The sequence below is a fragment of the Molossus molossus genome, unplaced genomic scaffold (genome assembly GCF_014108415.1).
Source record: "Molossus molossus isolate mMolMol1 unplaced genomic scaffold, mMolMol1.p scaffold_m16_p_1, whole genome shotgun sequence".
In the NCBI taxonomy this organism is placed as follows: Eukaryota; Metazoa; Chordata; class Mammalia; order Chiroptera; family Molossidae; genus Molossus; species Molossus molossus.
The window spans coordinates 226,948,076-226,974,416 of record NW_023425344.1 but is presented as its reverse complement, the minus strand read 5'-3'; the positions used below and the strand labels follow the sequence as shown (position 1 = coordinate 226,974,416).

The following is a 26,341-nucleotide window of genomic DNA, read 5'->3' as shown; positions in this document are numbered from 1 at the left end:
GGCTGGGGGAAATGGTCTTCTCCACCAATGGAGAGGTGCGGCAGGATAGAGGGGCGAAGTCTGGCAGCTGCAGATCTTCTAGGGAGTCACGGGGAGTAGAGGCACAGGGAGGCGGAGAAGAGGCAGCCCAGAACCATGGCGGCGGTAGTGGCGGCGGCGGCAGTGCGGGCTCGGATCCTGCAGGCGAGTGAGGGTGGCGCCGAGGGGTCGCGAAGCTAGGCATTGAGTCCTTTACGTCCACTCTCTGAGTCAACCCCTTCCTGGCGGTCCCTGCTGTTCCCACAAGACCTGTCAGGCCCTGTCCCACCTCCCTTACTCCGTATTCGCCCTCGTTGGATCCAGCCTCCGACTCTCATCCCTCCACCCCACCACCCCACCACCCCCTCCACCCCCATCACCAGCCTTTCACTTTTGAGCCTCCGGGTATCTGGCTCTGGCCCACTCTCCTCCTCTAGCCCTGCCCCATTACTGCTGTCACACTCTCTTGCCTTCACCTCTCCTCGGTCCTCTCACATTCTTTCTCTTTCACCTCTGCACCTGCCACCGCTCTCCCAGAAACTCTCCTCTGGTCACCATTTTTAGAGCTCTTTCACCTGCCAGGAGCGTCCAGACTGTTTCCTACCCCGACCCTACTCCACTGTCTGTAATCCCAGCTCAAGGGGGGAGGAGGAGGCACACGAGGGGCGAGGGTCAGTGAATGAACTTTGAATCTCCTTCTAAAAGTGTACACTAGGTTTCCCCCCAAAGTAGCCATTTGCTAAGCTATTTTTTCCCAGCTATGGCTATTTGTATTTTCCACAGGTTGTCCCCTTGCTTGCCAAGACTTTCAATTAAACTTTCAGCAAAGTTACAGTGTTCATGTTGACAGTAAATAAGAACACTTTTATGCTACTAGTTTGTCCCAACCACATGCAAGGGACTAAACATCCCTAAAACAGGCGATAGAGAAAAGGAACACAAGAAGTTCCAAGTTTGTGCCCCTGAGTTGGTTTTTAGTGGGCCAACACATCCTCAGCACTACCCATGGGAACTGGGGTCCTCTAGGAAGCCAGCCTAAGGAGAGGTGATAGAGCTATAGGAGCTCAGGCCTGAGGCCTGTGACCTCCAACCCTCTTCATACTCTTTACTCCATTGTTCACAGTTTAGCAAGGACTTAGAATGTGAGGCAAGATTTACTGCAGACAACATTCTCCAACCTGCAAGAAACAGCATTGTCCCTCTTACTCATTGTCTCCAGCCTGGGAACTTCTTCCTTTATATTACTGGACTTTTAGATAATATTGTTATTTGCCAGGTGTTAGTGAGTTCTGCTGCAGAAACTTAATCACTTTTAAGATTTTAGCACAGTCAGCAAAGGTTTATATTTAAATATGCTATTTAATGGGAAAGTGTGGAGAATGGGTGGGAAGGGTTTGTCAGATGATCTAGCTTCATTTGTATATTTCTTGCTGTGATCCCAGTTCTGTTTTTCTAGTATCCTTTTTGTGTGTGTTTATCTTCAGATAGAGCGGGAAGGAGGGAGGAAGGGAGAGAGAGAGAGAAACATCGATGTGAGAGAGACACACCAAGTGGCTGCCACCCACACGACCCCAACGGGGCCAGGTACAAACTGCAACCGAGGTACATGCCCTTAGCGGGAACCGAACCCGGGGCTCTCTGGTCCGCAGGCCGATGCTCTAACCGCTGAGCCAAACTGGCCAGGGCTCTAGTATCCATTTTTTAATAGTAGGAAAGCAAAATTTGTACCCTATGTTTTCCATTTCTCCTTGAAATCTTTTAATGAAATTGACTTTTTTCCTTTGCCTCCTTCACCTCCCCTCAATCACAATGAATCATTAAAAAGAGATCCCTGAGAGGATACTATATTTTGTCTTTTGCATCAAGGAGAAGAAGAATCTTCCTCCCCATGTACTTTATTTTGGAAACACACTATTTTCTTAGTCATTTGAAGAAACTTTTGAGTTGAACTGGAAAAGAACAGAAATGGTAGTCCTTAGCCAATTAGTAGTTTCTGTAAAATGAAACTTTGATAAAAAATGGTCTAGATTCTGGCAGTCATGAATTTTGGAGGACTATCAAAAGGATGTGTAAAGGAGAGAGTTCATGTTTTTAGTTATTTAAAGTGCATATTCAACATAGCATCTCTATTGTGGTGACTAGTAAAATTTAGAACTTTGGCTTCTTGTGTAATTATGATTCCCATTCAGAAAACCAGTCTCAAAGAGTCTCAGTGACTTGCATCAGAGATGTGGTATAAAAAGCACAGCCTGCCCTAGCAGGTTTGGCTCAGCGGTAGAGCGTTGGCCCATGGAGCAATAAGTACTGGGTTTGATTCTGGCCAAGGGCACATACTTCCGTTGTAGCCAGGCGCTGGTCGGGGGTCGTGTGGAAGGCAACCAGTCGATGTGTCCCTCTCACTCCCTTCCTCTGTCTGAAGATAAAGTTTCCTCCAGTGAGGATTTTTAAAAAAGCACAGCCCTGGCTGGGTGGTCCGTTTGGTTGGAGTGTCATCTCATACACTAAAGTGTTGTGGGTTTGATTTCGGTCAGGGGACACACCTTGGTTGTAGGTTCGATCCCCAGTTGGAGCACAATTTGGGAGGCAACCATCAATGTTTCTCACATTGATGACTCTCTCTCTTTCTCCCTACTCCTCCCCCACACACACTTCCTCTCTCTCTAAAAAAAAAATCAATAAAAATATATCCTCAGGTGAGGATTACAAAAAATAAAAAAGTACAGGCTTCACAATCATACATGGATTCTATCCCAGCTCCACCATTTGTAGTTTTAAGAATGTTTGTGAAGTTCCCACTAGGGGCATGTACCAAAAAAAAAAAAAGAATAATGTTTGCCCTGGCCGGTTTGGCTCAGCGGTTAGAGCGTCGGCCTGTGGTCCTGAGAGACCGGGTTCGGTTCCCGCTAAGGGCGAGTACCTCGGTTGCAGTTTGTCCCCGGCCCTGGTTGGTTGTGCGGGTGGCAGCCACTCGATGTGTTCCTTTCACATCGATGTTTCTCTCTCTCTCTCTGTTCCTCTCTCTCCCTCCCACTCTACCTGAACAAAAAATGGAAAAATGTCCTCGGGTGAGGATAAAAAAAAAAAAAAAAAGAATGTTTGTGAAGCCTGGCCACTATGGCTCAGTGGTTGAGCATCGACCCATGCATGAAGAGGTCGCCGGTTCAATTCCCCATCAGGGCACATGCCCAGGTTATGGGCCACATCCGCAATGGGGGGCATGCAGGAGGCAGCCAACCGATGTTCTCTCTCATCGATGTTTCTATCCCTCCCTCTCCCTTTCTCTCTCTCTCAAATCAATAAAAAAAATATTTAAAAAAATATTTGTGAAGATTAGAGTTAATGAATGTAATGAAGTAAGTTACTAACACTGATGGCTAAAGTCATGCAAGGTTTTCCAACTAGTAATTAAACTCAGGACTTAAGTCTTGCCATCTGTTTCTGTGTCAGGCACTCTCCCCAGGCTTTGGGAAAGGAGAAGTAAATAAAATACTCAGTGATGCCCAGCCAGTGTGGCTCAGTGGATTGGGTGTCGTCCCATGGACTGAGAGGCCCCAATTGGTCGTGACACATGCCCAGGTTTCGGGCTGATCCCCAGTAGGGTCATACAGGGGCAGCCAATCTATGTTCTCTCTCATTGGTGTTCTCTTTCTCTCCCAAAAAATCAATAAAAACATATTTTAAAAAAATACTCACTGAGCCCTGGCCATTTTGGTTCAGCAGTTAGAGCGTTGGCCCACAGACCAGAGAGACCCAGGTTCAGCTCCCGCTAAGGGCACGTACCTTGGTTGCACTTCGTCCCCAGCCCTGCTTGGGGTTGTGTGGGTGGCGACCAGTCAATTTGTCTCTCTCACATCACTGTTTCTCTCTCTCTTCCTCCGCTCTATCTGAAATGCAAAATTGTCCTTGGGTAAGGATAAAAAAAAAAAAAATACTCACTGAAATCTCTCCTACTGTAATGCAACAAGTGCTGAATAATAGAAGTGCAGGGTACTGCAGGAACATATGGAGAGAGACCCAAACTCAACCTGTACAATTCAGGAAAAGATTCCAAAAGGAGTTGGCTCTGGGCTTGAGTCTTGCAAGACTAGCAGGCCTTTAGTCAAGGGGAGAAGGGAGTTCCTGATAAAGGAAATAGCAAGTACAACATAAACATCTAGAGTGCAAGAAGTTTGGTGTGGCTGGACTTAGGAAAGTTTTTTTTAGCAACAGTGCTAATGATTGTTTCTTGGGAAGTAAAGGTAGATCTACCCTGTCAAAAGCTATGTGATAATGTTTTATTATACCAGATGCAGTGCCTTTTATGCCCTCTTGACAGCAGGGAGGCTGTGTGCAAGTGAAAAATATAAAACTAAGTGGTCTTGCCCTGGCCAGCATGATTCAGTGGTTAGAACATCCACTCTTGGACCAAAGGGTCGTGGTTCAATTCTGGTCAAGTGTATGTACCTGGGTTGCAGGTTCAGTCCTAGCCACAGTCAGGGCATGTGTGGGGAGGCATCAATGTGTCTCTCTCACATCAGTGTTTCTCTCTCTCTCTCTCTCTCTCTCTCTCTCTCTCTCTCACTCGCTTGCTCTCTTTCTCTTCTTCCCTCCCTCCCTTTCACTCTCTCTCTAAAAAAAAAAAAAATCCTTAGGTGAGGGTTAACAACAACAAAAAACATCTTCTTCTGTTAAGGATTAATCAAGGAAAAAAAAAACCTACATGAACTAGAATGCTCAAGTTGGCTGATCCATGCATTTTCTGCCCTATAAGAGAATATACATGAAACAAAATTAATATCAAATGATTGTTTGGTGAATACTCATTCATTCATTCTGCAAAATATTACTGAGAGCTTATTCTATTCCAAGAATGGTGTTAGGGGCTGAGGACACAACCATCTAGTGATCTAAGGGGAGAGAGATTTAATAATTAAACAAGATGTTATTCCATAATATATGAGAAATAGAGGAAGTCAGGTGTTTTATGAACTCCACAGTCAGGTACTTAACCTAGACATAAGACTGAAACTTAAAAACTTCCAAGTCTGCTCCTTCTTTCACTCTCAGGAGTTAACCTTGTTTCTCCTACTTAAGAGGAAACAAACCATCAGATGAGAACTTCCTCAACTTCCTATTAGCAAACCTACAAAACTGACCTGCACCTGTACCCAAAATGATGGCTAAGTAGGGAGCAAAGGAGAAGGAGAGAACCAAGCAAATGGAATGAAGAAATTTCAGCATGTGCTGAACAGCATGTGCAAGTACAAAGAAAGCTCAAAACATGTTCCAAACAACTAGAACATAGAGAGATAGGAGGAACGTGGCAACCTATGACACTAAAGAAGTAAAGATACTATGTAGAGTCTTCTGTGCAACATCTAGATTACTCTTTATCCCAAGGGCAGTGGAAAGCCATTGGAGGTTTTATTTATTTTTTTCTTTTTCTTATTCTTTTTTTTTTTGGTATGTGCCCCTAGCGGGAACCAAACCTGAGACTCTCTGGTCCGCAGGCCAATGCTCCAACCGCTGAGCCAAACTGGCCAGGGCGCCATTGGAGATTTTAAAACAAGGGGGTGATCTGACTAGATTTGTGTTTTTAGAAAGACCCTCTGGCTCTGGGGTGGAAACTAGGTTCAGAAGATTTAAAATTGAAATCCAGGTTAGAGACAATGTTGGTATGGGTGATGGTAGAAGGGGTAGAGAAAAGGGGATGTATTCAAAGTATTCTGGGAGAACAACTTTCCAGGGCTTATTTTATTCGCTGTGAAGAGAGAGGGAGGAGTTGGGATGACATTCAGGTTTCTGGTTGTTCAACTAGGTGAATTAGTAAGTAGTTGCAACGTGAGCTATAGGAAGCAGAGTAGGGTGGTGGGAGGAAGATGAGTTCAGCTTTTTCAGCCTGTACGTAAATAACAAGTAGAGATATACCAAAGACAGTTATGTGGATATTACCTGAAGAGGAAGATTCTAGCTGAGAACTACAAATTTGAGCAATCATCAGCATCTAAGTAACTAAGCCACAGGAGGTGATAAAATCACTCAAGGAGAGTACAAAAAATGAGAAGAAAAGAAGACCTAGGACCTAACTCAGAGTGGCCAGGTAGAGGAGAATGAACTGGCCAAGAAGGCAGAGAAATAGCTCAAGAGATAGAAGAGATACCAGGGTATCACAGAAGACAGGTGAAAAGGGGTTTTCAGGAAGGAGAGTGTGATGTTACATAAAATTTCCTAAGCGTCAAGGAGACCAAAGAAAGAGTCTGACAATTCTTTCATTACATAAAGTTTATTAAGGGAATTTATATTTGAGGCACCTCTTGGATGACAGGAAGATGGTATACATATCCTTTGTACCATGCGGCAGGCACTAAGAAGTTCTACAGGACAAGGATGGATGGATGGGATACTGGGGCATGAGCTGCCCCAGATAAGGGGAAAATGTTTTGCATGCTTGATTGGGGTGGGGGTAATGGCCTATTCCAGGAACCAGCATCCCTGGTGTATAAAGGAAGGGTCATTCAGATAGTCACTGAGGGGATTTTTGGGAAGCAATCTCTGTTCTGTCCAGGATCTAGTTAGCCATCTAGTTAGCAGGGTCTTGCAGTAGTCATGACATGGGATAGTCTCTCCTCCACACCATGTCACCTCTTCTGAGGGGTCAAGTATGAAGGAGTCCATGGGATACAGGAAGTCATGAAGGTTGGAATAGATTGAAGAGTTAAGGAAATAAAGGGAGATGGGAGATGAGGAAATAAAGGTAATTCGTATAGAGAATCCTTGCTATTGGATGGAGAGAGGTTTAAGGTACAGGAAAGAAAGGATAATTGATGGAAGTATAAGGCAGCAGGAAAGGTTGGCTTCAGAACACAGGTGCAGAGATTAGCCTTAGATTGGAGGATGACATCACTTCGGTCAGTTCTCAGATATTGACCGTGCACCTCTGTTTCCCAGTCACTTTGTCCTCATCGAGTTTGCTAGCTACCTTCTCCATTACAAGAGGGAAGAAGGAAAAAAGGATGGGTATAGTTGCAGGTCAGTTTTGTAGATTTTTCAGTTTTGTAGTATGAAGTTGAAGTTCTCATCTGATGGTTTCTGTTTCCTCTGAAATAAGAAAACAAGGTCAGCTCTTGAGAGTAAAAGGGAAAGTAGTAGCAGCCTGGCTAGAGTGACTCAGTTGAGCATCATCCTGTGCACTGAAAAGTTGCCAGTTCAGAAGGCAACAGATCAATGTTTCTCCTCTCTCTCTCTCTCTCTCTCTCTCTCTCTCTCTCTCTCTCTCGTCTCACACACACACTCCTTTCCTCTCTCTAAGCATGTCCTTTGGTGGAGATTTTTTTTAAAAAAGGGGGTGGGGTAGCTCAGCCGGTGTGGGTCAGTGGATTGAGCATCTTCCCATGGATTGAGAGGTCCTGGTTCAATTCCTGGTCAGGGCACATGCCTGGGTTGCAGACTTGATCCCCAGTAGGGGGCGTGCAAGAGGATGCCAATAAATGTTTCTCATGGATGTTTCTATCTCTCCCTTCCTCTCTCTCTAAAAAGTCAATGAAAACAGTCCTGGCCAGTTTGGCTCAGCGGTTAGAGCGGCGGCCTGCGGTCCAGAGAGACCTGGGTTCGGTTCCCGCTAAGGGCACGTACCTCAGTTGCTGTTTGTCCCCGCCCCGGTTGGGGTCCTGCAGGAGGCAGCCACTCGATGTGTCCCTTTCACATTGATGTTTCTCTCTCTTTCTCTCTTCCTCTCTCTCCCTCCCACTCTATCTGAACAAAAATGGAAAAATGTCCTCGGGAGAGGATAAAAAATAAATAAAATAAAAACACTGAAAGAATATAATTGTTTTATAAATAAATAAATAAATAATCGATAAAAACATATTTGTTTTTATTTCTATTTTTTGTACATGCCCCTAGCGGGAACCAAACCCGGGACTCTCTGGTCTGCAGGCTGACGCTCCAACCACTGAGCCAAACCGGCCAGGGTGAAAACATTTAAAAAACATTTTTTATAAAGAGGGGAGGGTGGGCCCTGGCCGGTTTGGCTCAGCCGTTAGAGAGTCGGCCCTCAGACCAAAGAGTCATGAGTTCGATTCCAGTCAAGGGCATGTACTTTGGTTGGAGTCTGTCCCTGGCCCTGGTTGGGGTCATGCTGGAGGCAGCCAATCAATATGTCTCTCTCACTTTGATGTTTCTCTTTCTCTCTCCCACTCCCTCCCACTGTATCTGAAGATAAATGGAAAAATATCCTTGAGTGAAGAGTTGGAAGTTTTTGCCCTGGCCAGTTTGGCTCAGCGGTTAGAGCGTCGGCCTGCGGTCCTGAGAGACCCGGGTTCGGTTCCCGCTAAGGGCACGTACTTCGGTTGCAGTTTGTCCCGGCCCTGGTCGGTCGTGCGGGTGGCAGTCACATCGATGTTTCTCTCTCTCTCTGTTCCTCTCTCTCCCTCCCACTCTACCTGAACAAAAAATGGAAAAATGTCCTCGGGTGAGGATAAAAAATAAAAAAAAGAGTTGGAAGTTTTAAGAGAACTGATAAGTATTGAAATAGCAAGAACAAATAAATATTTATAATAATAATGATATTGAATGAACACCAACTATTTTTCACAATCTTGATCACAATAACTCTGTAAAGCAGGTGAACAAGAGAGATTCAGTGTCTACCCTAATGGAACTTACAGTCTTTTGGGTAACAAATACCCAGGCAATTACAACAGAGACAGACCGAATAGGGGAAGTTTTGGCTGCTATGGGAGTACAAAAAAGGGGACACCTAACCTAGTCTGGGGTAGGGGGAGTCAGGCCCAATGGATATTTACTGAACACCTACTACTATGTACCAGGTTGGTATTGAGAACATGACTATAAATACGACAAGGTGAGCTCCAGGAGAGTGTTGGTGGCTTTTGTGAGGAATGGAGGAGGAAGCTGACTAGCCATTTGGAAGATTTGTCTGCTGGTCCAAAGGACCAGCACTCTTTCCTCTAGACAGTGCTACAGGTGCACAAATTCTTACACTTCTTGCAGCTCTAAATCTTTGGTTAACATGGTCTCTATTCAGACATGAAAATAGATTATTAGATTGCAGCCTTCTTTTATATTCCAGTCCCAGGTATTTCAGGTTGTTCACTTTGATTAGACTTTAATATTTCTTTCTTTTTTTAATCTTCACCTGAGGATATTTTTCCATTTATGTTCAGATAGAATGGGGGTTAGGGAGAGGGAAAGGGAGAGAGAGAGGGAGAGGTGGAGAGAGAGAGAGAGAGAGAGAGAGAGAGAGAGAGAGAGACTCTCTCTGGGGCATCCATGTGAGAGAGATACATTGGCCCGGCCACTGTGGCTCAGTGCACTGAGAGGTTGCAGGTTCGATTCCCAGTCAGGGCGCATGCCCAGGTTGTGGGCCTGATCCCCAGTGAGGGGCATGCAGGAGGCAGCCAATCAATGTCCTCTCTCATTGATGTTTCTGTCTCTCTCTCCCTCTCTCTCTAAAAATTAATAAAGAAAAAAATTTTTAAAAAAGAGAGAGGGACACATCGATTGGTCCCCAACCAGAGCTGGGGATTGAACTGCAACCAAGGTACATGCCCTTGACCAGAATCGAACCTGCAACTCTTTGGTCTGTAGGCCGATGCTCTAACCGCTAAGCAAAACCACCAGGGCAGACTTTAATATTTTTTAAATCAACTTCCATAGCATATATACAAACTGTTTATTGCAAGAGTTATTTTAGCCCTGGCCGGTTTGGCTCAGCGGTTAGAGCGTCGGCCTGCGGTCCGGAGAGACCCGGGTTCGGTTCCCGCTAAGGGCACGTACTTCGGTTGCAGTTTTTCCCCGGCCCTGGTCGGTCGTGCGGGTGGCAGCCACTCGATGTGTCCCTTTCACGTTGATGTTTCTCTCTCTCTCTCTCTTCCTCTCTCTCCCTCCCACTCTATCTGTACAAAAACACAAAAAAAATTGGAAAAATGTCCTCGGGTGAGGATAAAAAAAAAAAAGAAACAAAAAAAAAAAAAGAAAGAGTTATTTTATGGTAACTGATCCCCCTCCCAGTATTCTGATTATACCCTATAAGGTACATGTGGCATTTTAAAAAATAGCTTTATTGAAATAAAATGGATATAAACTGTGTATATTTGAAGTGTGCAATTTGATAAGTTTTAATATTTGTATATACCTGTGAAAACATCATCACAATCAAGATAATATATCCATACCCTAAAAAGTTTTTCTCTCACCCTCTGCTCTCCACCTCCCCCATCATCTTTAGGCAACCACTGATTTGCTTTCTGACACTACAGATTAGTTTGCGTTTTCTAGTTTTATATAAATGGGTCATACAGTATGTACTCTTTTTATGTCTGACTTCTTTTACTCAATATAATTATTAAAATTATTTGTGTTGTATGTATCGATAATTCATTCTTTTTTTCAAATTTTTACCTGAGGACATTTTTCTATTGATTTTTTAGACAGAGTGGAAAGGCAGGAAGGAGGGAGGGAGAGAGAGAGACACTGATGTGAGAGAGACACATCTATCAGTTGCCTCCCACACAACCCCAAATGGGGCCGGGGATCAAACCTGTAACCCAGGTACATGCCCTTGACCGGGAATTAAACCCAAGACCCTTTGATCCATGAGCCAACACTCTGATCGCTGAGCCAAACCAGTCAGGGCAATAATTCATTCTTTTTGTATTGCTGAGTAGTAGTCCAATGTGTGGATATACCACAATAGTTTCTCTGTTCGCAGATCCCATGGTGAATATTTGGGTTATTTCTAAGTTTCGGGCTGTTACAAATAAAGTTGCTATAAACAATTGTGTTCAAGTATTTGTATGGGCAATCAAACCTTGGTTCTCTAACGTCTCCCATTTGGAACAATTTGCTTTTCAACCTAACAACCCTTTCATGCTGATACCTGTATGATTAGTCACACATCTCTCAGGCAACAAATAAGGAGAGAATGTGCGCGTATGAGTCAGTTTACTGCTAAACCTCATGTTAATATCTCAGAAAATTGTACTGTGAATATTTTCATGTTTTTTTTTTGCTTTTATTGCTACTTATTAAATTTGTATGTTTTACTATATATTTCATTTCCTTTTTGTTAAATTTTCATTTACATTTCATGTCCTTTTTGTTTTTATAGTGTTTATAACTTAAATAGTATATAAGAAAGGTTAAAATGGAATCACCTGGGGGTCTGGAATGGATTAATTCAATTTACATTATTTCTAATGGGAAAAATGATTCGATTTTCCAACAGCCTTCTGGAACAAATTAAGTTTGAGAATCAAGGTTTCACTGTATTATACTTATATTTGATACTTGGTTATATACTGTCTTTCATTCAACAAGTACTGTGTTAGATACCATGCTAAGTGTTTTCATATTGTTAGATTTATGGTGACTACATTTTCCAGGCCAAAAATTAGAAAAATATGGGCTAATGAATATATATATATATATAAATGTTATATATATATATATGTAAATGTTAGAGGAAGGGGGAGAGAGAGAGAAAAAAAAAACATACATCAAACATCGGTGTGCAAGAGAAATATCAATAATCTGTTTTCTGCCATGTACACCCCCACCGGGGATTGAACTTGAAACCTGTATATGTACCCTTACTAGGAATCAAACCCGCAACCTTTTTGGTGTATAGAACAACACTCAACCAACTGAGCCACCTAGCCTAGCAAAAAAAATTTTTAATCAGGACTGTGCTGTTCAGAAATTGAGGACACAATCATTATAGTTTCTTGTTTTCTCAGTTTGCTATATCTCAATCTTCATGTTTTTTTTCTCTTTAAAAATTATATGATCTTTGAGAGAAAACATCAAATCTTTTTTCATATATCAATAACTAGTATAATATTAAGCATATAGTAGCCATTCACTAAGTTTTTAATAATTTTCTGCCCTCGTTTATAAAAATAATCATTCTCTTATCTCAGGTTTCTTCCAAGGTGAACTCCATTTGGTATCCAGCATCCTCCTTCTCTTCTTCTTCAGTGGTGAGTTTATTTGGCGTGAAAGGTTGACTTCTGAGAAGGAATCCAGTATAATTTTGGGGTATTCTCATTATCTCCTTTATGTAATTGTGATCAGAGTATATGTGAAATTTTCTATCTTGGTTTTCTTATTTAATATTATGTCTATTACATTGTAAGCATTTTTAGTATTACCAAATGGTCTTTATACGTGGTTAAGATTTTATTGGCAGCATTGTATTTCAGTAAATATATATAACCTGAATCAACTCATATTTTCCCCATATAACATTTAGATTGCTTCAGTTTTTCAATATTGTTTTACGAACATATATTTATAGTTTTTAAAAATTTCTTTTACATTATTTCTCTTCTGAAATAAGATTACTAAGTTAAAAGATACAAGCATTTTCATGGCTCTAGAAGTTTAGTTGACCCTGCCAGGTAACTTGTACTTCTTGACAACCTTTAGAGTTGTTTTTACAGACCTTGTGTCTGTCAGCCATTTGCAGTACCTAAAAGCTAATAAATAAGACAGGTGCTCAAAATCCTTTCTATATAGATGCATGCACACACTGTAGCACAGTAGTCCTTCACCATTTTTGGTCCATAGATCTTTTCCAGCGGTTCTCAACTTCTGGGTCATGACCCCTTTGGGGGTTGAACGACCCTTTCACAGGGGTCACCTAAGACAAAACAGTAGCAAAATTACAATTATGAAGTAGCAGCGAAAATAATATTATAAAGAACATGAAGAACTGTGTTAAAGGGTCATGGCATTAGGAAGGTTGAGAACCACTGCTTTAGACAAAAAATAAGCTTCTCAGAAAAATAAATAAATAAATAAATAAATAAATAAATAAATAAATAAATAAATAAATAAACAAACAGTTTTAGCCCAGCCTGTGTGGCTCAGTGGATTAAGTGTCAGCCCATGGACTGAAAGGCCCCAGTTTGATTCCTGGTCAGGGCACATGCCCGGGTTTCAGACTCAATTCCCGGTTGGGGGGTGTGCAGGAGGTAGCTGATCAATGTTTCTCTCTCACATTGATGTTTCTCTCTCTCCCTTCCCCTCTCTCTAAAAAAATCAGTAAAAACATATTTAAATTTTTTTTTTAATATTTTAGTCATAGAGGTAAGACATTATCATGCTAATGTGACAGAAAGTCAGCTGGGCCAAGAAGTCATAATAGCTCATCTTTGTTAACACAGAGTCTGCTGCTTCTATAGTATAAGGTTTTCAGTGACATGTTTACTCATGCAGTTGCGCTGTGTGGTTAGCTGGGAATTTCATATTTTCAGAGAGATCACTGAATTGAGAGGCTATGCTACATCTTAACAAACAGTATAAACAAATCTATTGCGAATCACTTTCTGAGTGGTAACATTTCTAGAGAGCAGTAGATTCATTGTCAACCAGAACTTCTTCCTCTTTGTGAAACAGAGAGAAGTGAAGCAATTAACGAATACAAAGTTTTGTGTGTGTGTATTGTTTTGTTTTGTTTTCCAGCCAACAGTAAAGCTCTTCATTGATGGAAAATTTGTTGAATCCAAAAGTGACAAATGGATCGACATCCACAACCCAGTAAGCAAAGCTGCTTAAACAGACTCCCCTAGAATTCTGGGAACTTGGTGGGAAAGTGCAGACCTGGGTGTCTATTGTGAAACACATAGTGTTGCCTTTGTGGCTAGATGAAAAATGGAGAAGGTGGGGCAGGAGCAAAGGATGATGTGCTGCTTTTTCCCATTAGGCCACCAATGAGGTCATTGGTCGGGTCCCTCAGGCCACCAAGGCTGAAATGGATGCAGCTGTTGCTTCTTGCAAACGTGCTTTTCCCGCATGGGCAGACACTTCAGTATTAAGCCGTCAGCAGGTCCTGCTTCGCTATCAACAACTTATTAAAGAAAACTTGGTAAGAAATCTGAATGATACCATTTTCCAAACTATTGTCTAGAGGAGACTTGTCACACCCACAGAGGCCCTTTTAGCTGTGCTCCCTCCCTGTACAGCCCAGAGAGACATAGATCATGGCTCTCTCACATTCTGCTTCTCCCCCAGTTTTGTTCTTTGGCTGCCTGAGAACTAGAAAGAAGTATATCCTTGCATTGGTTTCTGTTTGTGTGTTTTCTCTCTAGAAAGAAATTGCCAGGTTAATCACTCTGGAACAAGGGAAGACCCTAGCTGATGCTGAAGGAGATGTATTTCGAGGCCTTCGTAAGCTGGGACTCACTCCCTCATGGGAGTTTCAGGGACCTTTGGGAAAGGAACAAAGGAAAATGGGAGGCAAAGATGCCATAATGAGGGATTGCTTCTTTTATGTAGGTTTTTGTTATCCCATGATACCTTTTTTAATGCTTGTGAAAAATGGCAATACTTCTCAGGGATCTATGAAACTGGTTTACTTCATTCTTTGTTTTACTTAACTGATCTTCCTGTAGGTATGTACATTTCACTGTCTTTTTCCCATTTAGAGAATGTCGTTTTACACAACCTCTTCACATGGAAGGTCAAGTCAGAGTGTCTTCCCTCTACCAATGGCCTGAGCTACTCCCTGCCCTCAGGGCTTACAAGAACATGACAGAGCTAAGTAGTGTATACTGTGGCAGCTGCGGGCCTGACTGCTTCTTCTCTGTTGCAGAGGTGGTTGAGCATGCCTGTAGTGTGACATCCCTCATGCTGGGAGAGACCATGCCATCCATCACCAAAGACATGGACCTTTATTCCTACCGTCTGCCTCTGGGGGTGTGTGCAGGCATTGCTCCATTCAATTTTCCTGCCATGATCCCCCTTTGGATGTTTCCCATGGCCATGGTATGTGGGAATACCTTCCTAATGAAACCATCAGAACGGGTCCCTGGAGCAACTATGCTTCTTGCTAAGTTGCTGCAGGACTCTGGTGCCCCTGATGGAACACTGAACATCATCCATGGACAACATGAAGGTAACTGCCCTTCAGTGCATGGCACTTAATCTGGCTGCCAAAAAATCAAGGTGTTGAGTGGTGTTGGGGTGTTCTAGAACGAGGAACCTAGGGAGGAAGGCATTTACTGATAGTAACTTCCATGTTTGAAAGTAGTATTTGTTGACTGTTTTGCAATCTGTGTGCTAAGGTAACTAACGGGAGTAGCAGTGCTGCTTGCCCTACAAAATACATTGGGACAAAGAAATACGGAGTAGGGCATATTGAGAGAGTTCAGTATTGAGAGAATTTATGAGGATATTTAACTCAGAGAATTAGTAGACCTCAGAAAGAGTAAAGGCCTTCTAATTCATATAATAATAGCTAATACTTAAAAAGTGCTTGTGTTTCAGGCACTGTTCCTAGTGCCTCACATATATTATTTAATCTTTATAAGAACTCTTAGGGATAGGTACTATTATTTTTCTATTTTACAGATAAGAAAATTGAGGCATAATGAAATTAAGTACTTTGCCTAAAGTCACACTGCTAGAAACTATCAAAGCAGGATGTATATACCCAGGAAGACTGACTCTGGGTTTTACTTTTAAATACAGTCATGTAGCACATTATGATCTTTTGGTCAACAACAGACCACATATTACAACAGTGGTCCCAAAAGATTATAATGGAATTGAAAAACTCCTATCACCTAGGAACATCGTAGCCATCGTAACATTATAGCACAATGCGTTACTCATACATGTATGGTGATGCTGGTGTAAGCAAACCTACTGCACTGCCAGTTGTAGAAAAGTACAGCATATACAATGATGTGCAATACATAATGCTTGATAATGATAATAAATGACTATATAACTGATTTATGTATTTACTGTGCTATACTTTTTGGTATTTTAGAGTGTACTTTTTCTACTTAGAAAAGAAGTTTGCTGTAAAATAGTATGTAGCATTATGCCAGCAACAGCCTTATGCATCTCGTATTTACTGCATCTATTAATTGCATCATTTTCTCTTATGTTTAATCTCATATTGTTTTGTACAGAGGCATGTTATACAGGCTTGTGGCCTATGAACAATGGGCTATACCATCTAGTCTAGGTGTGTAGTAGGCTATACCATCTAAGTTTGTGTAAATGCGCTCTATGATGTTTGCACAGTGACAAAATTGTCTAATGATGAATTTCTCAGAATGTATCCCCGTCATTAAACAGCACATGAGTGTACTATGCTATATTGTCTCTTATGTGAGGGCACAGTAGAATCTGAGAGTTCTGCTATATAGTTACAGTTGCAGAAATATCACATTCTTAAAAAACAGAAGTGTCGCCCTGGCCAGTTTGGCTCAGTGGTTGGAGCGTCGGCCTGCGGACCAGAGTCCCGGGTTCGGTTCCCACTAGGGGCATGTACCAGAAAGAAAACAAACAAACAACAACAAAAAAACACAGAAGTGTCAAATATTGAAGGGCTGTTATTTTGGAGATCTTATAAGAGTGTATGTGAGCCCAAACTGAGGACAATGCCAGGAAACAAGATCTCAAATGCTTCGAAGGGCTGTTATTTTGGAGGGAAATAGGAGTTGTAGCCTTCAAAGTTAGATTAGAAGTGGAAATTCTGGATTAGCAAATGAGAAAAATAATGAAAGGGAAGAGACTAAATAGAATTTATAGTTTAAAGAATTAAGAGGACTAAGAAAGGGAGAGCTTAAAAATGGGAATCCGGCATAGAAACACAAAAGTATGAAAACTTCTCCTTCATAGCAGTGGGAAAGGGGGAAATTTGTGATGTTGAGAAATCCATAGCCATTTGTTCCTTTATGGAGACCATTTATTTTCTTCTTAAAGCTGTAAACTTTATTTGTGATCATCCGGATATCAGAGCAATCAGCTTTGTGGGATCCAACCAAGCAGGAGAGTACATCTTCGAAAGAGGGTCAAGACATGGCAAGAGAGTTCAAGCCAATATGGTGACTTCTTTTTTTCCTCAACTCTGTTATATGTATTAAAATTACCTAGAAGCAGCCCTTCAGCAAGAGGGGCCACTCATCCTACGCTAATGCCCATGTTTCCTTATTCCCATTTCATCCTGAATAGCTTTCCTTTAACAATGAATCTTGTGATGAGTTTCATTCTAAGTCACTTTAATTACCTTTTATCTTATACAACAAATTTTCATGCCAAATGGCACATTTTCCCCTGAGAATGTTATTCAAATTCTTTGGGCTTTAGCAATAACAGACAAATTCTGGTTTTGGCCCTGTTTCTTTCTTCATACCAGGTTTTTCTAGCCCTTTATCATTTTCCTTCTTTTAAGACATATCCTAACTACTAATGTCAAAGTATCTTCTTGCCTAAGAGTTCAGACTACTTAAGGCACTGAGAAGAGCCTAATATGCCTATATGAGTTGTGTGGTTTACTTGGTTGCATAGTTTTGCTGTTCTCCTACTAGTCAAATATTTGACAATTCTTTGTCAAATATTTGACAATTCTTTGATACTAAATATATGCAATTGCTACTTTCTCAGCCTTTGACTAATGTTGCATAAAGGATAGCCACCTAGGCACAGGCTTGGAAACTTCATGATATGCCCAACTTTTTTTCATGGCCGAATGTGTTTTAGCCAGTTTGACTTAAGTCCTTCCGAATTCACTATTAATTTATTGAGTGAATTCTGTGTCTGACAGTGTACTGTGTATAATTGTATAAAACTAAGTAGCTGACATGGTTCATGTACTCAGTTATAGTTATATCTGAAAATATTATGTGTGGAAATAGAAGTTCATGAAGCAAGCCAGTCTGGGGAACCTCTTCCTAGAAAATTTTTATCAGGAGAGGGCTACCTCCTATTTTGCTTTTCAGCTGGCTATTAGCATGATTATTGGCAGTTCTTTGTTTACACTGCTCTTCATATAACTGGAAACCCCAGGGGACAACAAATTCTTTCCTATCTAACTTAGGAAGGAAGAGAGTTCTTATTGGTTCCTGGATGCAATGTCTAGCCTATCAGTTTGACTTAATGTGATGATTGGGGCTTTTGTTTTTATCTAAATAAATACATATCAGTTTATCAGCTGAGAAAGTGAAAAAAAGTAACCTGGAGACTTGCTCAGTGTTACCAAGACTATAGCAGTATCAAAATAGTTCATCCTCAAAGCAACAAAGTATAGATTCTGTAGTCCTCACCTTAAATTTTCATTTGAAATCTCAGATTATTTGCTTGAGTTCTTAACCTAATTGTATATTGTCAAGAAATATTCATGTACTTCTTTATTTCCTTAGGGAGCCAAGAACCATGGGGTAGTCATGCCAGATGCCAATAAGGAAAATACCCTGAACCAGCTGGTTGGGGCAGCATTTGGAGCTGCTGGTCAGCGCTGCATGGCTCTTTCAACAGCGATCCTTGTGGGAGAAGCTAAGAAGTGGCTTCCAGAGCTGGTGGAGCGTGCCAAAAACCTGAGAGTCAACGCAGGTAATCAGTTATCTGCGTAGCTCCTTTAGACTTTGCATTTGTGGCACCAAACTCTTGATTTTAGCATTGGCCTTGGCCACAGGAGCGACCATATCAGTTCTTACCATTGTCTCTCTTTATACTGTACTTATTATTTGGATTCATCTTTAGTTGACAGTCATAATTTATGTTAATGAAGACTTCAAACATTTCTGTGTTGTTTTACAGGAGACCAGCCTGGAGCCGATCTTGGCCCTCTGATCACCCCCCAGGCCAAGGAGCGAGTTTGTAATCTGATTGATAGTGGAACAAAGGAGGGAGCCTCCATCCTTCTTGATGGTCGAAAAATTAAAGTCAAAGGCTATGAAAATGGCAACTTTGTTGGACCAACTATCATCTCAAATGTCAAGGTAAACAATTCTGGATTATTTATTTCCCAAATATGGGAGCTGAAGACACGTTAAAGGCTATGGAATCCCATCCCTCCAATTTATAAATGAAGAAAATTTAATGACTAGAGACCTCATCTCTTGCCAGAATTACTCAGTTATTTTATCTAGAGTCTGAATAAACCTCCCCTTTCACTCCTATTCTCTGTCCACTCTACTAGTAGTGAGCAAACTTTCAATAAAGGGCTAGATAGTAAATATTTTTGGCTTTGCAGGGATATATAATGTCTGTCTCAACTACTCAACTTTTGACATTTTTAGTGAGAAAGCAACCATTAACATTGTGTAGCTGTGTTCCAGTAAAAATTTATTTATAGACATGAAATTTTAATTTCAAATGATTTTACATGCCATGATTGATTTTTTTTCAGCCATTTAAAAAATATAGAAATTATTTTTAGCTTATTGGCTGTACAAAAACAGGCAGCACCGCATTTGGCCCAATGGCCATATTTTGCCAACCCCATCTTATATTATACTTGTTATTTATTTAACACTATTTTTTTCTTCCCATTCCTTCTTGCTGCCTAGCTTATAGTTATTGTAGTATTTTCATCAACATATCAGTCACCCGATATTTAGTGAGTACTTTGTGCCCTAAATTTAGTGGCATCGTCACCAGAAAGCAACAACAAAAAAGAAATTTTATTTATCAAATAAAATGTTTATTTATTAAAACTATACAAGTCTCGCAGCTAAAATTAATGACTGAGATGAGGTTAGGAGGCTTTTTTAAAAATGCATATGTCCCCACTAATCCTACTATAATCCTGAATAATTGAGTTGTATGTAAGTGTAGTAGAAATTATGAAACCTCTTGCCAAAAAACCATAGAGGAAGAATCCACTCATAAACAATAAACACAGCTGACTAGCTGCAAAGGATGTTTTGAATGTTTAATGTGACCTGATATCAAAATATAAATGTACAGACTCATTTGGGAGGCAAAGGAGTGAATGAGAATGGATTGTTTATGTTATGGAAAACTTAGCACAGGGTTTCTTTAAACAGAAAAATTCTCTTGTGGTGTTTTGAATATATATTTGATTTATAAAAACATAAATTTTCATGTAAGTTTTCAGTAACATAATAATTGTATAAACAGGTTATATAAGTATAAAAGAGGAAGCTAGTGATGGGTCATGGGACCTAAAAATGCAGTGCTTAAAGGAAAAGAGTGTAATGGAAATTTCAGGTCATTTATATGATTGGTAGCTTGGAAAGCACTTTTAAAAAAGTAGGTGGTGTAAAATGCAGAGAGATTACAACATGAAAGCTGTCCATGTAAATAGTGGGTACTAAAGTACCAAATAAGCATAAAATACTGACTTCTTTTTTGGATGCAACACTCCTGGCAGCCAAATATGACTTGTTACAAAGAGGAGATTTTTGGTCCAGTTCTTGTGGTCCTGGAGACAGACACTTTGGATGAAGCCATCAAGATTGTAAACGATAACCCATATGGAAATGGAACTGCCATCTTCACCACTAATGGAGCCACTGCTCGGAAATATTCCCACTTGGTGGATGTTGGACAGGTTTGTGAACAGAATTTTTAGGAGAGTCTTGTAGCCATTTACTTTTTCCTGGGGAGATGGTAAACAGTGATCAGTTGCTGCCCCTATGGTCTCCCACAATGCCCCATCTCTTCCTTAGGAATAAAAATTCATGAGATGGATACAGGGTGGAAGGTGGGTATTTAAAATTGGTCTCTCTGATGCCAAGTATTAATGCTTCTAAATGGAGAGTTCCTTTGTTTGAGTCCTTTTCTTAGTATCTGATGTGGATTTGTTCTGCTTTAGGTGGGCGTGAATGTCCCCATTCCAGTGCCTTTACCAATGTTCTCATTCACCGGCTCTCGATCTTCCTTCAGGGGAGACACCAATTTCTATGGCAAACAGGTAATAAGTTTTTTAAAATATCTTTTCCTCTAAGAAACTTTAACATATTCAGGAACAAGGATTCTGCAAGGAAGGGCCTGCCAGCAGCCTCTCTGGGGTCATATATTGTTCACTGCTTGTCAGTAGGTCTCCTAGAGAAGATTTAAAAGGGAACAAAGTTTTAGGGAAAGAGCATAAGGAAGCCCAAACCTTTATATATACACCCTTCCTCTGCCTCCCCATTTTCACCTGACTAACTTAATCACCTGTCATTCTCCATTTAAAGAAAATCACTTCTGACTACCACCTGCCTCTTCCTCAGTGCTCGGTTGGGTATGCCCTCATGTGCTCCCACTGCACATATTTCTCCTGTAATGGTTATTCACTTACAAAACATTTTATTGAGCAAACTTTTTTGTACCAAACACTGTTCTAGGCACCAAAAATACAGCACTGAACAAGAAAAATAAAGCAGCTATGAAACTAAATTGCCTGGGTTCAAACCCCAGCTCCTCATATTTCATGAGAGTATGAGGAATAAATTACCACTACTACCACATCCTTCAGGTGCACATGTCCTAAGGCAGGAACAGGCATGGCATGTTCAAACAGCAGAATTGGGCTGGAGCACAGGGAGTGAATGAGTAAGAGAGTGGTAGGACATGAGGCTTGAGAGATAGGCAGGGACAAGTCATGTAGGAATCATGAAGCCATGTTATGAAGCCCTCATCATGCTTTAGTTAGTTATTTATCTGCAGCACCTGGCACAGAACAGGTGCCCAAACAAATGTTGAACAAATGGACTAATAAAAGTTCTTTATAGTCCCACAGAAATATAACCATTTTGGAATCTTTAGTAATAAGTTACTTTTTCCCCTCTATACAGGTCTTCCTTTATAAAAAAAATTAACAGTGGGATTGCATAGCAGAATATGAAAGTATGGCCAACTGGCTAGGAAAAAATTTGGTTATTTGGAGACTGATTATACAGTTTATAACAAAAGTCACAGCTTTTGTAAAACTAACTAGTTTGACACTAGTAATAAAAATGTCTTTATAAGTTACTCTGTAAAGGAGACTTCTTGGAGGAAAAGACTGATCTCATTTATATAGAGTCTGAAGTCTAAATCCTCATGTAATTAAATTGCTAATTTGCATTCTGGAAAGAAGACATGAAAATATCATTCTTACATAATAAAATGTAAACTTTTGTGTGTGTTGTATCTTATATTGAAAGTATGCAATAATCTCTAAAGTTATTTTCAATATTAACATGGCCCATATTTTGTCAAGTAATTTTAGAAGAGTATTTTAATCAAACTAGTTTGTTTCTTCCTAACAATATCTTTCTAGCTTTCTAGTAGTTTGGGGTTAGATCTGTATAGTCTATTCTTTTTTGCTCAAGCCTATTCTTACAAAATAAACCACGAATATATAAAGACTTAAATATGCTAGACTTTTTTTGGCTTACATGTTATAGGTGATTTAGAAATGAATGTATATAGCCCTGGCCGGTTTGGCTCAGCGGTTAGAGCGTCCGCCTGCGGTCCTGAGAGACCCGGGTTCGGTTCCCGCTAAGGGCACGTACCTCAGTTGCAGTTTGTCCCCGGCCCTGGTTGGGTCGTGCGGGTGGCAGCTACTCGATGTGTCCCTTTCACATCGATGTTTCTCTCTCTCTCTTCCTCCCTCCCTCCCTCCCTCCCACTCTATCTGAACAAAATATTCAAAAAAAAAAAATGTCCTCGGGTGAGGATAAAAAAAAAGAAATGAATGTATATATCAGACATTTTACTTTAGATTTGTAAGATATTGTGGATTTTGCTACTTCAGTATAACTGTTTATTACTGACAGTTGTCAGAAAATGCCTAATTATGTTTCATTCCTTCATTCCTTTTTCTTCTTCATGGAAAGGAGAGATTTATTTGTATCATTTCATTTTCCCCTCACACATTGCTGTGAGGTGGGCATTATGTTACAAATAAGACCCAAGATTAAACAGCAGTCAACAAGGAGCAGAGGCAGGATTTGAGCCATGTCTCAGGACCTCAGAGCACATGATATTCAGCTCTAGGAACAGAATAACCTATAAATTTAACAGATTACATTGTTGAATTTTCCATTTAGATGCTAATGCTCTTGGCTAGTTTCAGCATAATGATAACTAAGGTTTGACTATTTACTGTGCCATGTATTATGCTAAATGTTTTAGATAAATTTACATGTAAAACATTGGATTTTAGTTGCACTTATTCCTCAAGTAGGAGAGTGAATAGCACTTCACAACACCGTCTTCAGAAGTTGATTAAAAGAGGAATCATGAAACCTCCCAAAAATATATGCTAACTCTGTCTCTATTTTTTCCTTTTTCTTTAGGGCATCCAGTTCTACACTCAGTTAAAGACCATCACTTCTCAGTGGAAAGAAGAAGACGCTACTCTTTCCTCACCTGCTGTAGTCATGCCTACCATGGGCCGTTAGAAACGAGTTTGTTCCAGATCAGTCCATCCTGGGTCATCTCCCTTTATTCTTGACCACCTTCATTTGCCAACTTTGCTCAAATCAGATCTCGGGGAATGGAATACCTTGTAACTAACATCTTTCTCAGGACCATTAGCCCTTGCAAAATTGCTATAGGGAGACTCCTAGTGTAACTCTGAAACCAGATCTTCACTTATCTTCATATGTCTCTTTTTGAGGTAACTGTTGTTAACTGTGAAATGTTTATCTGGAATGAGAGCTTAGACTGTTTTCTAAAAATTCTCCCCTTTTCTGATGTCTTGAAGGGAAGATTAGTGTTTGTAAAGAAGATCTTGCATAACCGCAAGAGGCCCTCCTGGATGAGGAAATAAGATAGAAATAATTCACCCTTTGGTTGACCCTCAATCACAGCCCTAGATAATTGCCAATGGGGCATACCCCTCAGCCAGGCTTTCCTAAGCCACACTACACAAGATATAGTCTATTTCTACTTATCCCACAGTTGTGACAACTGCTTCTTTCTTTTTGCTGAATGCCACTTTGTCCTAGATTCATGACCACTAAATTCTATCATTTTTGTTCCTCCTTCTTAAAATCACTTCTCAAGGATACCTCAGTATGCATCAGATAAATCGTCATTTTGTTGTATGTGCCAAGTGTTAAATTTCAGGGTTTGCTTCATCAATCATTAATTAACTATTCAGTCATTAACCATTTCAAAAGTTATTTTAGGCCCAGAAATCAAGGGGTGTTTGTCTTAAGCAAGTCTAACCTGATAGTCCTTGCCAAATGTTTTATGTTCTTTCCTCTTGCCTGCATTTCTCATTAATTATACTTTTTAATAAAAGAGCTCTTCATATATAATAATTGACTAGGGTCTAATACATTTTAAAGCTTTTTATGACATAAAGTAGTAAAAAAGAAATGCTTTGCCCTGGCCAATGTGGCTCAGTTGGTTGGAACATTGTCCTGTGCACCAAAAGGTGGCAGGTTTGATACCCAGTTGGAGCACATACCCAGGTTGTGGGTTCGATCCCTGGGTCGGGGTACATATGGGAGGCAGCCAATTGATGTTTTTCTCTCACATCGATGTTTCTCTCTACCTTCCTCTCTCTCTCAAATCAATAAAAATACATTTTATAAAAAAAGACATGCTTTGACAGATTCTTTTGCTACTATTAATTCAACTGTCTTTATGCTTTTTGTTTCTTTGCTGTAGCTAAACCTTAAATCAAACAATATCGATGTGCTAAACTGTCATTTTGCTCTATATCCCAATTGAATCCTGTCTTTCTGATACAGTTTTCACCCAGTGAACCAGATAGGAAAAGGCTTCTGGCTTAGCTGGAGTAAGTAATCTCTGGTCCTCAGCCAGATGACATAGGTCATTTTTTTTTTTTTTCTGCTTCCCTGTTAGTCATGTGGAAAATGCTAAGCACTCCATGGGAGTTACTCAGTGAATTAAGGATAGTGAAAACCTTAAAAACATATGTGCACACTTGGTATTTTAAGCTTATTACTACAATCTACTGGACAGAATGTCAAAATCTTCAATCACGTAAGGCAGTAATTTTCAACCTTTTTTTATCTCATGGCACACATAAACTAATTACTAAAATTTATGATATTTTTTGCTGATCAGACCAAAATAGGTATATTTTATTGGTTCCCAAAAAAATAATAATAGTAATTACCTATACTTTTTGCTCCAAAGTGACTTCTTTAAAAAATCAAGTGATATATTCTATATAAGAATTTTTGGTATCAAGAATTAACAATCAGATGCAGCCTTATTATGCAATATGACCAATAAGTGCAACTCTGTTGTATGACCTATATATTTATGGTTTAAGACAGGGCGTTCACACTAGATGACTATTGTTGTGTTGGCTGTTGTCATTCTTTTTTTTGAAAGTATTACAGATGTCCCTCTTTTTTCCCCCATTGACCCCCTCCTTCCTCTTATCATTCTTTTATCTGACAATCTAAGGGAAAAGAGGTCAATATTCCTGACTAAATAGTCAGGCACTGCATGTTTTAAAAATTCTTGCAGGCCCTGGCTGGTTTGGCTCAGCAATTAGAGCGTTGGCCTGTGGATGGAAGAGCTGCGGGTTTGATTTCCAGTCAAGTGTACGTACCTTGGGTTTGGGTTCGATCCCTGGTCAGGGTTGTGCAGGATGCAACCAGTCAGTGTTTCTCCCCTCCTCCCTCCCATTCTAGCTATCTGAAAAAAATCAATAGAAAAATATCCTCAGGTGAGGATTAAAAAAAAATTCTTGCAGAATACCAGTTGAAAATTGCTGACTTAAGGTGACTAGAACTTTAATAAAATACATCTATGACCTGACTGGGTCTTCCTGATTTTTGTTTTGTTTTAGATTTGCCTTCCTAAAGGTGAGGCAGTAAAATTTATAGAATGCTCCTTGTTTTATCTCCTATCACAGCTGGCAACTAGTAGTGATACTTAATTCAATCCAACAACTACAGGCTGGATTGAATAAAAAGTTATATTCTCTAAATTCCAAGTGAAATTAAATCACAGCGACTCCTAAATTTTCCTTACATTTAAGGGAGATTACTTTTAAAAAAATACTAATCAGAACCATGTTGCTTTAATTGGAATCAACTCATTTGGCTAGGTACTTGCTACTCAGAAGTTTCTTGTTTCTTGGATGGAAAAAATATCTGTACAGTTATGTTTATGTTAGTAACAGCTTAAAAATATCAGTATTTTGTTTTCTTTTTGCTCTGATATGGCCTCATTTGAAATTTCTCTGATTCTACATTGTACTGATTATGAATAACAAATTACAAATAAAAAGCTCTTGAAAAGAAAATCTGGCTTTTTTGTTTAATGGTGCCATACTTCCTTATAATGCCCTTGTCCTCTAGCTTGTAGTGACTCAGACTTCCCACATCTGTCCAAAACTAAGAGTTACATATTGTTATTTTTTAATTCTTACATAAAAGATAATACATATTTGCCTAGGCTGTGTATTTCAAAAAGCAACTTAACAGATTTTCCACACTAAGGAAAAATATGCCTTCCTTAGTGTGACTAGTGTTATAAAAATGTCCACGATCTCATACTAGTATTATTACTCACTTCACTGATCCCTGAGAGCTCCTGTATAGTAAAGCTAAAGAACTGTGACTTAGCAAGAAGCTGCATGGAGAAAGGTAACAGT

The 26,341-nt window shown here is 40.1% G+C and overlaps 2 protein-coding genes across 2 annotated transcripts in view; one reads left to right on the top strand and one right to left on the bottom strand.

Annotated features, from left to right (window-relative positions):
* Window positions 1–24: 24 nt before the first annotated feature.
* ALDH6A1 (aldehyde dehydrogenase 6 family member A1) lies at window positions 25–23,434 on the top strand. The gene is made up of 12 exons (XM_036275521.1): window positions 25–183; window positions 11,940–11,999; window positions 13,486–13,560; window positions 13,727–13,888; window positions 14,112–14,190; window positions 14,615–14,917; window positions 16,741–16,862; window positions 18,177–18,366; window positions 18,574–18,755; window positions 20,153–20,332; window positions 20,597–20,695; window positions 23,049–23,434. Exons 1-12 carry the CDS (start codon window positions 136–138, stop codon window positions 23,151–23,153), a joined length of 1,605 nt encoding a protein of 534 aa, XP_036131414.1. The 5' UTR covers window positions 25–135; the 3' UTR covers window positions 23,154–23,434.
* The window catches only part of BBOF1 (basal body orientation factor 1), a 39,775-nt gene continuing 33,957 nt past the window's right edge, over window positions 20,524–26,341 (bottom strand). The window contains exon 12 of the mRNA XM_036275534.1: window positions 20,524–20,826. Coding sequence (XP_036131427.1) covers window positions 20,815–20,826 — 12 coding nt within the window. The 3' untranslated portion in view covers window positions 20,524–20,814. The remainder of the gene's footprint in view (window positions 20,827–26,341) is intronic.